At 65.3% G+C, this 13,184-nt stretch overlaps 1 protein-coding gene across 1 annotated transcript in view; it reads left to right on the plus strand.

Annotated features, from left to right (window-relative positions):
* The window catches only part of LOC137775878 (uncharacterized), a 63,651-nt gene extending 51,185 nt beyond the window's left edge, over positions 1 to 12,466 (plus strand). The window contains exons 7-10 of the mRNA XM_068561992.1: positions 1,473 to 1,545; positions 5,340 to 5,402; positions 11,054 to 11,108; positions 11,472 to 12,466. Of these exons, the coding sequence (XP_068418093.1) occupies positions 1,473 to 1,545; positions 5,340 to 5,402; positions 11,054 to 11,108; positions 11,472 to 11,592 (312 nt within the window). The 3' untranslated portion in view covers positions 11,593 to 12,466. The remainder of the gene's footprint in view (positions 1 to 1,472; positions 1,546 to 5,339; positions 5,403 to 11,053; positions 11,109 to 11,471) is intronic.
* Positions 12,467 to 13,184: the final 718 nt, after the last annotated feature.

Consider the following 13,184-nt stretch of genomic DNA (forward strand, 5'->3'; position numbering starts at 1 on the left):
GTGGCTAGGGGGCTTTTTTGGCAGCATCTCTGAGGCAGCCAGGAGGGTTTCAGTGGCCCAGGAACCCAGGCCTGCTGTGGCCACGTGGCTTCGGGTCAATTTCACAGGCTTGGGGAGGGCATGGAGGTGGCCCTGTTAGCAAGGACGCTGCCAGAGGTGGCTGAGTAGGGAGAGGCGAACGCTCTGAGGCCTCAGGGTCTTAGCAGCTCCACGGGTGGTCGTGCGTCTGTTTGCACGTCACCGGGACAAGGTGCCCCCCCGCCAGGGGGTATTCCAGACCCCCGAGGTCCTCTGTCAGTGTTACGAAGCATCTCCTGGGACAGCATCCGAGGGCTCGTGGGAATGACCACACTGTAGCAGAAGACTAAGCCACAGCCTAGGGTCAGACTGCCGGGCCCCAGCCTCACCCCACCTTCCCTGCCGTGTGATCGTAGGGAAGCCATGGCCCCTGCCTGGGGTTCTGTTTTCTCGTTTGCAAAAAGGGCGTCCCTACTTCTCCCTGCCTCCTTACCAGACACCAAAGAGCAGAAGGGGATGCCAAACCTGGCTGAGAAGCGGGGGTCTGGCTCGGGACCAATCACAGCCCACCACTTGCAGAGATGAAGCCTGCTACACACACGGCCCTCACCAGTCGTATAGGCAGGAAGGGAACTAAGGCGTTATTTGTTTTTTGTTTTTTTTTTGTTTATGTCTTGCCACATTAGAAATATATACGTGAAGCAGCTTAGAGCAATATTGACAATGCAGGAGGGTAAAAATAAACAGCCGAGGAAATTGGGGCAAAGGGAGAATCGCAGGTAGGCCTAGAGAATCCATGTCATGTAGGCGCCTCCCAGTTCTGTCAGTTCAGCTCTGAGCTTCCTAGCAGCCAAAGCAAAGAGGGAAAGACTATCCCTTGCAGGAAGTGCTGTTTAGGGAGTCCTGTCTTCCATAGTGATGCTGAGAGAGAGCTGCCTGGTGCAGACACTCAGGGTTACCCCAGAGGCCCCGATGAGGCCGGGGAGAAAGAGAGGGAGGGAACTCCCTCATGCTCAGCACAGCTGCACCCCTCCATCATCCTGCACGTCTCACGCCTTGTTTCATTTAGTTCTCCCAAACCCTAGGAACCTAGGTTGAGAGAGCGGCAGTGAGGACCCCCAGCCCTCTCTGAGCCTGACTTTGACCTTGTGTCTCTCCGTCCCCGAGATCTACATTCTTGCAGCCACGGCTGCTGCCCCTTGGAGAAGGTGACCCCAGAAAACCAGGGTGTTTCAGCCCCAGTGTTTTGGGCACAAAGTCGCATTGATGCAGTGGTCTCCTGGCCGGTAACGTCCCCCTGCGAGGCTCTGAGGGGCCCCTGAGCTGTGCTGGGCCTCACGGAGTCTTAGGGCAGGGTGGGCCGGAGCCAGCAGGGTACAGATGCAGGGCGTGCACCCCGCACACACCCGGGGGCTCCTTCCCAAGACTTAACCAGCATCACTCTCTCCTCCCAGGTCTCACCCCTTCTTCCCGGCCACCCTGGTCCCTGGCTGACATCTGGAGCTTGGACGACTGGGCCACCCTCAGGTCAGCGCAGCGTTTCGAATGTTGAAAATCAGAGCTCCCCACCCCCTCCCTCCAGACGCCACCCTGGGCTGGGCATGCCTGAAAGGACACATGCACATGTGTCGCACACACATGTGCACACACGTGCACATGCCCACACGGCCTCTGGAGGATCGCTGGGCGGGTACTTCTCGCACATTTGCTCGGGCTCAGCTGCAGGCGCTCCCCCCGCGGCTCTGCCCTCCCACCAGCCTCTTTCTGCGGCCGAGGGACCAGGGTCAGTAAGGAGTCAGGGGCTCGCCCAGGTCTCACCCCGGGAAGCTGGACCCATGACGTCTTCCCGGCTCCCCCTGCACATAAGTTGAACGAAGCCCCCCTTTGCAAGGAGGCAGCCGTCGCAGGGCTCCGTGGTGGGAGGGCTTGGGCCAAGCGCTGGGGACCAGTCACTACTGGGCAGAGCTCGGGGGCTCGGCAGGTGAGGAGGTCCCAGCCTGCCCCTCCGCCTCGTGCCCTGATGGGGCTGCGGTGCTCAGAGTCTGCTGGGCCCCCCGTCCACGCCCCGCCCCGCCCCGCCCCCGAGCGCCAGCCCGCCGGTGCAGACTGTCAGGCCCACTTGGCTGCTTGCAGCCTCCTGGGGAGTCTGTGGGGCCGTGAGGGTTGGGGCCAGACTGGCGGCGTCTCCCTCCCCTCTGTTGCCATGGCCAGGGGCAGGCCTGCCTCCCAGGGCTGTGTGGAGAGGACCGGGACCCCCCTGCCATCTGGGTCTCATGTGTTTACAGGTCCAGCTTGCCCGCCAGACTCCGCAGACGCCGCCCCGGGGCTTTTGTGTCTGCATGCAGGGCATGCGCCAGCCGGTGCCCGAGGGTGGGGTGGGACGCGGGTAGGGAGGGGGGAGGTCCCCCCCCCCCCCCGGGGACATCAGGGACAGAGGGGAAAGGGGGACATGAGGGGGTATAGCATGGGAAAGGAAGAACAGAGCAGAGGCAGAGAGCAGGGCTGGGCACAGGGAGAAAGGAGACCCAGCAGAGCAATCAGGGACTGACCGCGCGGCTGTGTCTGGGGAGACAGGGCCTGCCGGGCTCTGCCCAAGGCCGTCTAGCGCAGGTGCTTTCCTCGGCGCCCACCGGGAGATCCCCTCAACGTCCCACGGGCAGCAGTGGCAGCCTCCTGGGTCCAGATGAAACGTAGGCACTGAGAGGTGCATCCCTCACACGGGCTCGGGCACCCGAGCGTGAACCGGGGACCAAGCCCCAGGCCCTGACGGACACACGCAGGAGGCCACGAGGGCACGTCCCCAGGAGTGGGGAGGGGCTCCCGGGCCAGGGCGATGGTGGCTGTGTGAAGCGGCCGAGGTCCAGGACATGCTGTGCGACGGATGGGAGATGGGGCCGATGCGCACGGTTGGGGCTCACTCAGGGCTCGTGCAGCACCGGAGGAACCACCAGGACGACCACACGGCCCGGTCACCGCGAGGCCGAGCCGTGCCCGGGGCTGGCGGGGAGGGCCGCCCCTCCGTGCATGCACACCGTCCTCGTCCCGCCCGGGACCGTCCTGTGCATCCAGAAAGGGGAGCTCGGCGGCTGGGAGCAGCCCAGCTCCGGCCTCGTCTGGGGTTCTGGAGGTTCTGTGGGGGCCAGGCGAGCCCTTTGGGGTGCTGGCTTGGGCTGGGGGAGCAGTGAAGGGTTAGGGGGACAGTGGCTCACTTGGAGGGGTTTGTTTTTGCCCTGACTCGTGATTGTTCTCCTGTGAGCCCGCCCGGACTCGGCCCAGGACGGGAGAGGTCTGGGCCTGGGCGGCGCCCCGGCCTCTTTCCCTGCCCCGGTGCCCTGGTGCCTCACCCACGTTGGGCAGCAGACGGGAGCCCCGTGGGCCCAGTCAGCACCCCGTGCTGGCCAGTTTTCTGAAGGGAATGGTCCCTGTCCTCTCTGGCGCCCTGGGTTCCTGGGATAGAGGCTACCCCGTTCGTTCTTTAGGAGTTGGCGCGAATGTGGGTTCACGGGAAATCAAGGCTTGGGCGGTGGGCCCATCGCCCCATGGCAGAGCCACATTCAGAAGCTGTATCTGCTGGGCCTAATACGGCCCCGTGTGTGTGGCCAGAGCCTGGAGAAGGGGCCCCACGGCGATGCCAAGACGCGACCCCCATCTGCTCTGCAGATACACACGTGGTACCTAATCTTTTCACCCGTGGACAAAGGGGGCCTCCAAGCCCAAGCCCAAAGGGGCAGGAGTTTGTTCTAACATCGAACATCCAAGTGTCCTTTCTTTATTTACCCAGACACAAAAATTAAGGCCTTAAATACCTGGCACTTGGTCTTTGTGGTCCCGGTGAGAATACTGACAAAACGCAAAAGGATGGCTTTCGCTCAGGGCTTACCTGTTGGCTCTGAGTAGTGCTCTCTGGCTGGGTGCAGTGGACCCCGGACGGGGGCAGGGATGCCCACCCTGAAAGCCACACCTGGACGAGGTGACTTTGATTGGTTGTCTCTCGCGAAGCACTTCCTGTCCTGTGGGCCGGGCCCCGCGCCCACGCTCTTCCCACGCAGGTCACAGTCTTCACGACAGCCCCGCCGACGGGCATCTTTCAGTGCCACTCTCCTACGGGGCCTGAGGCTCAGGGAGGTCAAGGGCCAGCCCCGGGCCGCTGAGCCAGGAGCGAGCCGCCCAACAGGGGAGGTGGAAACACCTCCGGGCTCTGGGAATGCGTGGCGCCCCCGAGGTGTCGGGGCTGCCACACATCCTGAGAGGCCGCCTCCCTAGGGGGCAGGCTGAGCGGGGGCTGGGGGAGGGCTGGGATGGCCCCCGGCGTGGACCAGAGGGTTTATAAGGGGTCTCCCTGCTGGAGTGAAGCCAAGAGGCCCTCAGACCCAGCGACACCGGGGCTGCAGCCCGGGTTTCCTGCCCCGGCCTGAGCTCAGCTGGGCGCTTGCCGTCAGACGTTTCCCCTGTCGGAGGCCTTGTTCCCCAGACGTTACTGAGCTGGAAGCTCAGCTGTGTCCAGCCCTGGGTGGGGAGAGCAGGCTCCCCACTCTGTCCCCCGGGCCCGGCTCTGAGCTGCCCTTCTCCAGGAACACTGTGCCCGCTCAGCCTGGCTGGCCTGGGAGAACTGGGGAGCCAGAAGGCCCTTGGCCGTCACCCTGAGGAAGGGAAATTGAATGTCTCAGATGGGGGGCTCCCTGGGGTTACCCAGGACAGGGGGCTCTGGTCTCTCCTAGTAGCTAGTAGCTGCGTGACCTCAGGCAGGTAGATGGAGACGTCTCTGGGTCTTCGTTCCCTCATTCCTGTAACGCCAGGGAGGACGATAACGCCTGTGCTGGCGGTGTGACCGTGGGGAAATAACTTAGCCTCTCTGCGTGCATTCCCTCACCCCCAGATCAGGCTGTAATGAGGACTGACGGAGCTACCCAGTGCGACGGGCTCAGGTCAGCGCGTGGAGCGTTCCAGGGGGCAGGGGGTTTGCCCCTCCCCAGTTTCCGACGGGGAGTGCGTGCCCAGGAAGTGCTGCTATGTGTATTTGCAGCAGTATTGGGCCAACAGGGATTCGAACCCCGAGCCCTGTGGCTGGGATGCTCGCTCTGCCCCACTGAGCTCCCCACCCCGTGGGGCAGCCCGCAAGGAGCAGCCGCTCCTGGGAGAGGTCTTGGGTGAGGACGGCTGTTTGGTTCGTGCCTGGGGAGTTGTCAGTACAACTGTGGTCACACAAGCGAGGGGGACAGCGGCTCCAGCGCTCCATGCCATGCTGTGTCACCAAGGCTCCCCCACCCTGTAGAAAAGGCATGGGCTCCCCCCTAATTCCACTCTCTTGTTCCTTGACCCAGGCCCCGCACCGGCTCCTGACCTGCCCGTCTCCGTCAGAGCGCAAGGCCCAGCTGTGCCCCCCGGTGCGTGAGTAGCGTCTCCGCTGACGGTTGCTTTTCAAGGGCCCCACTGCTGCCCGCGGCCAGGGCCAGTGCACGGCGACCCCCTGGGCCTGTCTACCCGTCTTTCAAGTGGAATTGGTCTTGATCCTGGGTTTTCGCCCTGCACAGGCTGGGAGGGGTGGCCGTGGCTGGACCCAGAGCATTGTCTCTGGTCTCCGCCTTACATCTGGGGTTCTGAGTGAGATGCTGTTTGTCTGCTGGGGCCGTGCGGAGGGGGCTCCCCAGAAGGGGACGTGAGGCGGGCAAGCAGGGCAGGAGTCTTGAGGCTTGGGAAGTGGCCGGTGCTGCAGGGGGTCGGGAGGGCTCCGGCCCTGCGTCCCTGGGGTGGGTCTTCCCCGTGTCCCTCGGCAGCCGCCCCTGTGCCCCCTGCACTGCTGGACAGAAAGGAGGTGCCGGCCTGGGCCACGGGGTGGGCTGTGCTGGGATGGCCCCAGAACACAGGACGGCGCCTCGGGCCACCTGGTCGGACGCTGCCCCGCTCTCAGGCCAGTGAGGACACATACCCCGTCAGGCAGGAGGGCGTCAGGGCCGGTGCCTCGGGCATAAGCCTTCCTAGGGACCGCCCGGAGCCCCCCGAAGGGCTGACGGGGCTTCTGGCAAGCGGGTGACTGGCAGCTCGGGCGCGAGGACGGTTCTGAAGAGGGTGCTGCCTGCCCCTCTCCCTGGCCTGCCCTCCAGGCCGGGGCTGCTTCCCAGGTGGACTTCCGCATCCTGCCGGGCCGCCCTGCCCTCCTCGCCGCCTTTGTCTTCCCGGCGCCGTCCGCCCTCTTGTGTGCGAGGCTGAGGGCCGGCGCGGGGAGGGGACCGCTCCCCGCTGGCCCCGCGCGGCCTCGGCCGTGGCCACCCCGGGCTTGGCACCCGCCGGCGTCTCGGTGAGGCGTCTGGGAGCCCCCACCCTGCCGCCCCAGACCTCCCCGCCAAGCGGGCGGAGACGCTGCAGACCACCCCCAGGAGAGCCGTTGTGAAAGCCACACCCCCGGAGGGAGTCCCTGGCGGCCAGTGTGGACAGTTCTAGAAATGACGGGGCGGGGGGAGTGAGCCCCCGGACACGCCGTGCACGGAGGCAGCCCCGGGCCTCTGCCGGCCTTCGCACCCCCTTTCCTGCCTGAGGGCCTCGGGGCTCCGGGCCGGGCTCCGGGGCTCACGGTGTTCAGTCGGGCTTCCAGTGGCCCCTGTCCTTAGGAAGCGGGGGCGGGGGCTTCCTGGGGGAGGCGGCGCTCTGCAGCTGCGCTTCCCCTGGGGCCTGGGCTGCAGATCGGGGTGCCTGCGCAGACCAGACCCTGAGACCTCAGGCCCCCAGAGCGCCGGCCAGGCTGGGAGCACCATCCCCTCCGTCAGGGCGGAGCCCTCTGCCTCCTGCCGCGCCCGCCCGCTGCTCTTGAGCCTGCACGGCGTGAAGCAGCGCCGCCCGACAGCACCCGGCGATCGCAGGGGAAGCAGTGCAGCAGTGCACGGAGCAGCCCCGGGGCGTCCAGGGAGCCTGGGCTGCAGGGCCTGGAGGGCGATCGAGAGGAGACGCCACTGCCCCAGGAGCCAGCGCAGGGCAGGGCCCCGCGACAAGGTCCTCCGAGGGCCACCCGTGTTCGCGGAAACGTCCGCGTAAAGAAGCAGGGGCTTTGAGGAAAGTGCGTGGGTTCACAGGGACTGCGCCGGTTTCTCTGGCAGCATGGGGCGCGCCAGGTGGACTGGGGGCAAGTTCTGCCCTGTGTGCTCTGGGTGACCAAGGTCAGGTCCTCGCTGGACAGCAGACGTGTAGAAGAGCGCACAGTAGGGCCTCAGGAGCGGCGGGGTGGCTTCCCCAGACACCTACGGCCCAGCCAAGCCTTCCAGGCTGGGACAGTCACGGGACGAGGCCCAGGTTTTTCCCAGACAGCCTCGCCTCGCAGTTCCCGGAGAGAACATTCCGTCACCATGAAGTGGGGTTTGCTCGGCTCCCCGGCCCCGGCCCCGGGAAACCCAGCCAAGGACAGGATGGTGTAATGCCCAGACCAGAGTCACGGGTCCACACGCCAGGCCAGGCCCAGAGCCTCCCGGGGGGCCAGGGGGCCCCGCAACAGAAGGGCCCTCCTGAGGGGCTGCTGCCAGGTGGGGCTGCCCCAGAACACGGTTTCACGCCGGGCATTTTTAATGATGTGGTTGCATCTGGTCCCCCCCTGTCTCCCTCCCTCTCCTCGCCTTGTGACCCAGAATGCGGCTTGAACTGAGAATATTTTCAGATAAATACACGCCTTTGAGGTTAAAACTGTTGCCTAATGGTTAAGCACCAGATGGACACACCCACAGGCTCAGAAAGGCTCTGCCTTCTGGCTTTTCCCTTTAGACTCTGAGCAAACCCTGCAGCGGTGAAGAGCAGCTTCCCCTGGTGATTCCCCCCCTCCCCCCGCCGGGCACAGAGGCACCTGGACCTTCCTCCCGACAGCCCTGGCATCCTTGCCCTACTTTACAGAGGAAACGGTGGAGGCCAGAGGTGCTGATTAACTTTGCCCGAGGCCAATCGCTGGTTGGGGCCAAAGCAGGGGTCAGAACTGTGGCCTGGCAGCTCCCAGAACCATCTATCCCCACCCCCACCCCATGCCCATGGCCCCCGTGGGTGCAGGTATGTCTGCAGAGCAGGGCTGGATCCCGTTGCCTGGGCCATCCGGGCCTCCCCGGCCAGCACCAGGCCCCCAGCTTCCTGGATGCTAGGACTCTTGTGGGCTTTCAGACTCACACATCTGTGGGCAGTGACACTCGGCTCCAGGTACGTGTCTGGCCCCTTCCCTGGGGAGTGGACATTTCCCATGCCTGGCCACCTTCCACTTATGAGCTTGGAGCTCTCTGGGGACCAGGAGAGCAGGGAGCCAAGGGCGGGGCACAGACTCCCGGGATGGGAGACCCTGACCCAGAGCACATGGGCGTCTGTCTCGGGGAGGCTGGGCAGGAAGGGAACCAACAAAAGAGCACCTTGGGCCCCTGGGAAGGAAGGCAGGCCTGGGGTGGACCCCAGGGGGCTGGGGCAGGGGCTCCTGTCTGGAGGCCCCACTTCCCCACCTGCGTGGCCTGCGCCGCCTAGAGGTGTGCAGGGCCATGGGAAGAGCCTGGGGTCAGAAATCTGGATTCCGGTTCTAGTTTTGCCCCTCTGTCTCTGAGGGGTGCTCTTGGAAGGCAGTGAAGCCACTGGGCCCCGTGCTCAGCTGAGCTGTTGGAACCTGAGGCAAAAGGAGGAGTTAGTAACCATCCGTTGTGCCCTTATTTAAGTTTGATATTCTTATATCATGGGCCTTTCTGCATTTTTAAAAAATTTTATATTGAAACATTTGTCTTGATTCCTGAGTTTTGGTGCCCCATTCAGTGTGTGCCCGGCCCTGCCCGGGGCGTGACGGGCACACAGCCCCTGCCCGGCCCGAGCTGGCCTCTGCCCGGTGCGCACGTCTCGTTGACTTTATGGGCCGTGCTCGCAGGGAGACCCGGCCCCCGGATGCCACCCCCATGCCTTTTTCCCAGACTCCACTGTTGGCACGGCTTGCCGAGCAGAAACACCGGCCGCTTTATGGGGAGAAACCTAATCGGGGCAGCAGTGGGGGCCAGCCACGGGGGGGTCCCGGCTCCCGGTGGCCCCAAGCCAAGCCCGAGGTGACTGCAGGGTGACACCGTCTGTCTGCCTCGCTCGCTCCAGACATCCGCCTGGCCCTGAAAAGGCCACCTGCCCACTGAGGCCTCCCACACACCTGTCCCCGGCTGGCCTGGCTCCTCCCAGCCCGGGCCTGCCCGGCGCCCTGCCCACAGGCAGACACTGGGGACTGGGGCTGAGCCGGCGGTGGCAGATGGCAGGGCGACTGCCGACTGCTCACTCCCCGCAGCCCTGCTCAGGGAGCCCTCTTCACGCCGCATTGCCTGCTCCTGCCACCGCCCTGTCCAGGCTGACTGGGAAGGGTCCCTTTGGAGCTCTCAGACCCCTGCCATCCCACCGGAAGAGGGGAGGTCTCTGCCGTCCCTCCCTGGGCCAAGACCCGTGGTCGCTTCTAAGACTGTGGGGCAGGAGGGCCAGCAAATTATGTCCCCTGACACATGGAATTGGGGCCACCTCCCAGCTCATAAATGTCTCCACGATCAGGTCACAGACCCAGAAATGTCATTGCTCCTCCTTCCCCCCAAACCTGGGTTGCTGGCTAAAGAAAGAGCCAGGTTGTGTGGGAGCTGTGCCTTGGTGGATAAAGCCAGAGTTCAGGGGACCCTGCCGGGGGTATGGTATCTGCCTCCTGGTCACCTGGATAGGCTGTGAATGTGCAGGAGCCCGCCTGGCCCTCATGGAGAGAGGAAGTCCCCACCGTCCGTGGGCACCTTCACGGGCACCGCTCACGTCAGCTACATGCCTGCCGCGGGTCCGGGTGTCCAGGTGTGAGGCCTGGAGCCTAGGAGCGCAAGGCCCAGTCCCAGAACCAGGGCAGAGCGAGGATTCGTCTGGGCACCACTGCCCTCCCCAGGCCTCCTGATGGGCAGTAAGAGAGGGGCACGTGTGTGGGGAGCACAGGGTCTTCATGGCAAGGAGAGGAACAATGGGGCGGTCCCTCCTGGCACAGGACAGGCCAGGGCAAGGGCCGAGAGGTGCGGGGAGCGGGGGGCGGCAGACGGGTGGGGAGGGTGGGGGAGGGCTGCCCAGGGCATTTTTCTGCTCCGGGAGGCTGGAGGGGGACGTGAGGGGAGCCAGGCTGGGCGGGGCGCAGAGGCGCGGCAGCACAGAGACGTGAGCCCTGGTGACGTGGACAGTCTGGCCTCTGGAGCGCTGAGGGAGAGGGGCCAGGACAGGACCACCGCAGCCAGGTGGGCTACTCTTCCCGTCCCTGTTAGTGGCCGGGAACACTGAGGCTCGGTGTTCGGCCCGTGACAGGGCTGGACAGACCCGAGTAGGTCTGGCTCCAAGTCCAGCGTCTCGGGCTCAGCCTCAGAGGCTCTGCAGCTGGCCAGCAGGCCGGCTGTGTGCTCGTCTTACACCCGTGTCCCTTCCCTTGTGCTGGTCCCGGGAGGGCACCTGGCCGGAATGGGCCGGAGCCAGGTGGGGTTGCAATTCACTGAGTGAGCGCTGGCTGAGGCCTCCGAGACTGGGTCCTGGGCGCCCCTTCCCCCGGGGTTTCTGCTCTTGGGACGATCCCAGGCCTCGCTTGCCCCGGGGCAGGAGCTTCAGCCTGTCGGGAGCCTCCTGTGAAGTGGGGAGTCTGGCTCCTCCTCCCGGGTCCCACTAAGTGCCAGGTGCCCAGGAGGTGGGCACACGTCCCTTCTCCCCTGGGCGCCCCGTCCTCCAGGCCCCAGAGCGTCGGTGCGAGCCTGGTGGGGCGCTGGCCACCCAGCACGGGAGCGCCGGCGGCCCTGGCCATTCAAGGACGAGGCCTGGGTCTTGTTCACCTCTGACCCAGCATCGTCCAGCACAGGCAGCCACAGGGGCCGTTCTCTCCAGGCCTCCGCACAGGGTGTGTCCCCAGGCGAGAGGCCATGGTGAGACAGGCTGGGCTGAAATGCGGGACCTGGAGCAGGCGGCCGGGCGAGTCCGGGAAGGAGGCACGGAGCAGCCGCCGGAGGGGCATAGCTGCGGCTCTTCCAAACCTGACGCCTGTGACTTTCTTCTAAAACCCAAACAGGTCAAGAAGTGGCACTGAGATGGGAGCTTCTATCCGAGGCCAGCCTTACTCAACGGTGAGCTGAGCGTTAGGGCGGGGCCGTCCCCACTCGCGGGGGCACCTCGCCGCCGCCCCACTCTTCCCAGCCCAGCCAGAGCCCACAGGAGGCCTCGCCCTGGGCCCTCTGCAGGAGACAGGCCCACCCCCGGCCTCGGTGTGGGTGCACGGCCACCCCTGCTGAATGCCCAGAGGACTGTCACAGGACACACGACAGCACGGGTGACATCTGCAATGCATGCCTTTCCTACCATCCTTTCTCTGGGAAGTAGGGAGTCATGGGGGAGTTTATAATGGGGAGGGATGTGGTCAGAGCTGTGTCCCACGATACACTTGTGACCTCAGGCTGGACGTGGCCTGAAGGAGCCATGGTCTGCCGCAGGGTGTCTGGATGGAAGAGGAGCGCTGGGCCCTGTCTCCCTCTGCACCGTGAGGACCCGTCGCCCCCTTTTCTCCAGCCCTCCGCTGTGATCCTAATACACAGGCCGCTGCCATCGACCTGAGATGCACACGGGTGAGTCTGGCCTGGAACAGAAAGGCTGAATGAGGGGAACCCGTCACATCTGCTTCTCCTAGGCTGGGCTGGGGGTCCGGGGGTGCTTGTGGTGACAGCCAGGGAGGACCGGGTGTGTGTGTGTGTGTGTGTGTCTGTCTCCCCCCTCTCTTTCCCTGCCCATCCCTACCCCGTGGAGCCCAGCCCGGGGCGGGGCTGGGGCCCTCGTGGGGTCAGCACCGCAGGCTCTGGAGCTGAAGCCCCGGCCCAGGGGAGGGCAGGCGGGTCTGAGTAGTGGCACACGCGTGGGTTCCAGCCCAGTGTTAACTACGGGCGGCCTGGCAGCCACTCGGATCCCCTGGGAGCAGCTGCTGCATGGACCCCGCCTCTCAGTGAGGAAGTCCAGGCCCACGAGGGCAGAAGAGGTGTCCGGAGAAGCACGGCGAGGAGGCCGGCCCGGCTTCGCAGCCAGCTCCACTTGCTGGGCTGTCCTGCCCCGTGCCGCCCTCAGCCTGCTAGGGCCAGCGGTCAGAGCCAGGTGGTCCCTGCAGCCTGAGGCCGTTGGGGGTCTCGGGGGCTAAGTTGGGAGCCAGAGCCCGCGCTCAGGGGGCCTCCTCAGAGTCACTCTGAGACAGTCGGCAGCACCCGGGGCTGGGCGCCGTGTCCTCGGCCTCCCCAGCGATGAGGCTCACGGCAGCCGGTCACCCCACAGGGCGGCTGCACCAGGCTGCCCGTCCCCAAACCGAGCCAGAATCTGCCTGCCTGGACCACGCATCGTTGCCAGGATGGGGGTGCGTCGAAGGAAGGCCCTTGGTCACCCTCTCCTCGCCCCCCCCGTCCTAGAGGCTGGCTGGCTCTGCCTGGAGAGTCCTTAGGGACACCCTGGTCCTATCCGCCAGCCAAGGAGTCCAAGTGGAGGCCGGGAGACGGGACCTCAAGACCCTCTCGTGAAGATTTCCTTCTGGGGCCTCAGGGACAGACAGGGTGCCAGTGAGCCCAGGCCAGCCAGGTCTTGGGGGGCAGGCAGGCTGCGTTGGGGCGTTGCTGGCCCCACTCCCAGGTGACTGCACTTCAGTGTCCCGTGCTGGGTGTGGGCCCTGGTGTCCTCGTCACTAGCGGAGGGTTCTGGGACCATTTCGTGCCCCTCGGGGTTCAGGAAGCAGCAGCTGCCCTGTTTATTGGGACTGGGCACGAGGCCCCCTCTGCAGTGGTGGGTGAGGCCACGCCGGGGAGAGCCCGAGAGCAAGCCCTGCCCCCCTGCCGGGGGCCCATCCGAGCCTCAGCTTCCTCACTACGAAATGGCATCAGTGATCCTAGCTTCACCAGGCCTGTGAGGACCAAATGGCACAGACCAGCCTTTCCTGGGAGCCAGGTTCCCTTTTGGAAAGAAAGAATATTCTATAGCCTCTCCTGAGATGGGAAAAGCCCAGGTCCCCCTGGATGGCGGGACCAGACCAATCGGACAGAGCCCACGGGGGAGGGAGTCCACACCTGTCCAGTGGGTGGAGGTGTGTCCTGGGGCAGCAGGGAGCCGGGGGTGGGCGGTGCTGTCAGAGGTGGGGGCCAGGTGGGCATGCGTAGCCCCTTTTGGACATGGGTTGG

Source organism: Eschrichtius robustus, chromosome 13 (genome assembly GCF_028021215.1).
Source record: "Eschrichtius robustus isolate mEscRob2 chromosome 13, mEscRob2.pri, whole genome shotgun sequence".
Taxonomy (NCBI): Eukaryota; Metazoa; Chordata; class Mammalia; order Artiodactyla; family Eschrichtiidae; genus Eschrichtius; species Eschrichtius robustus.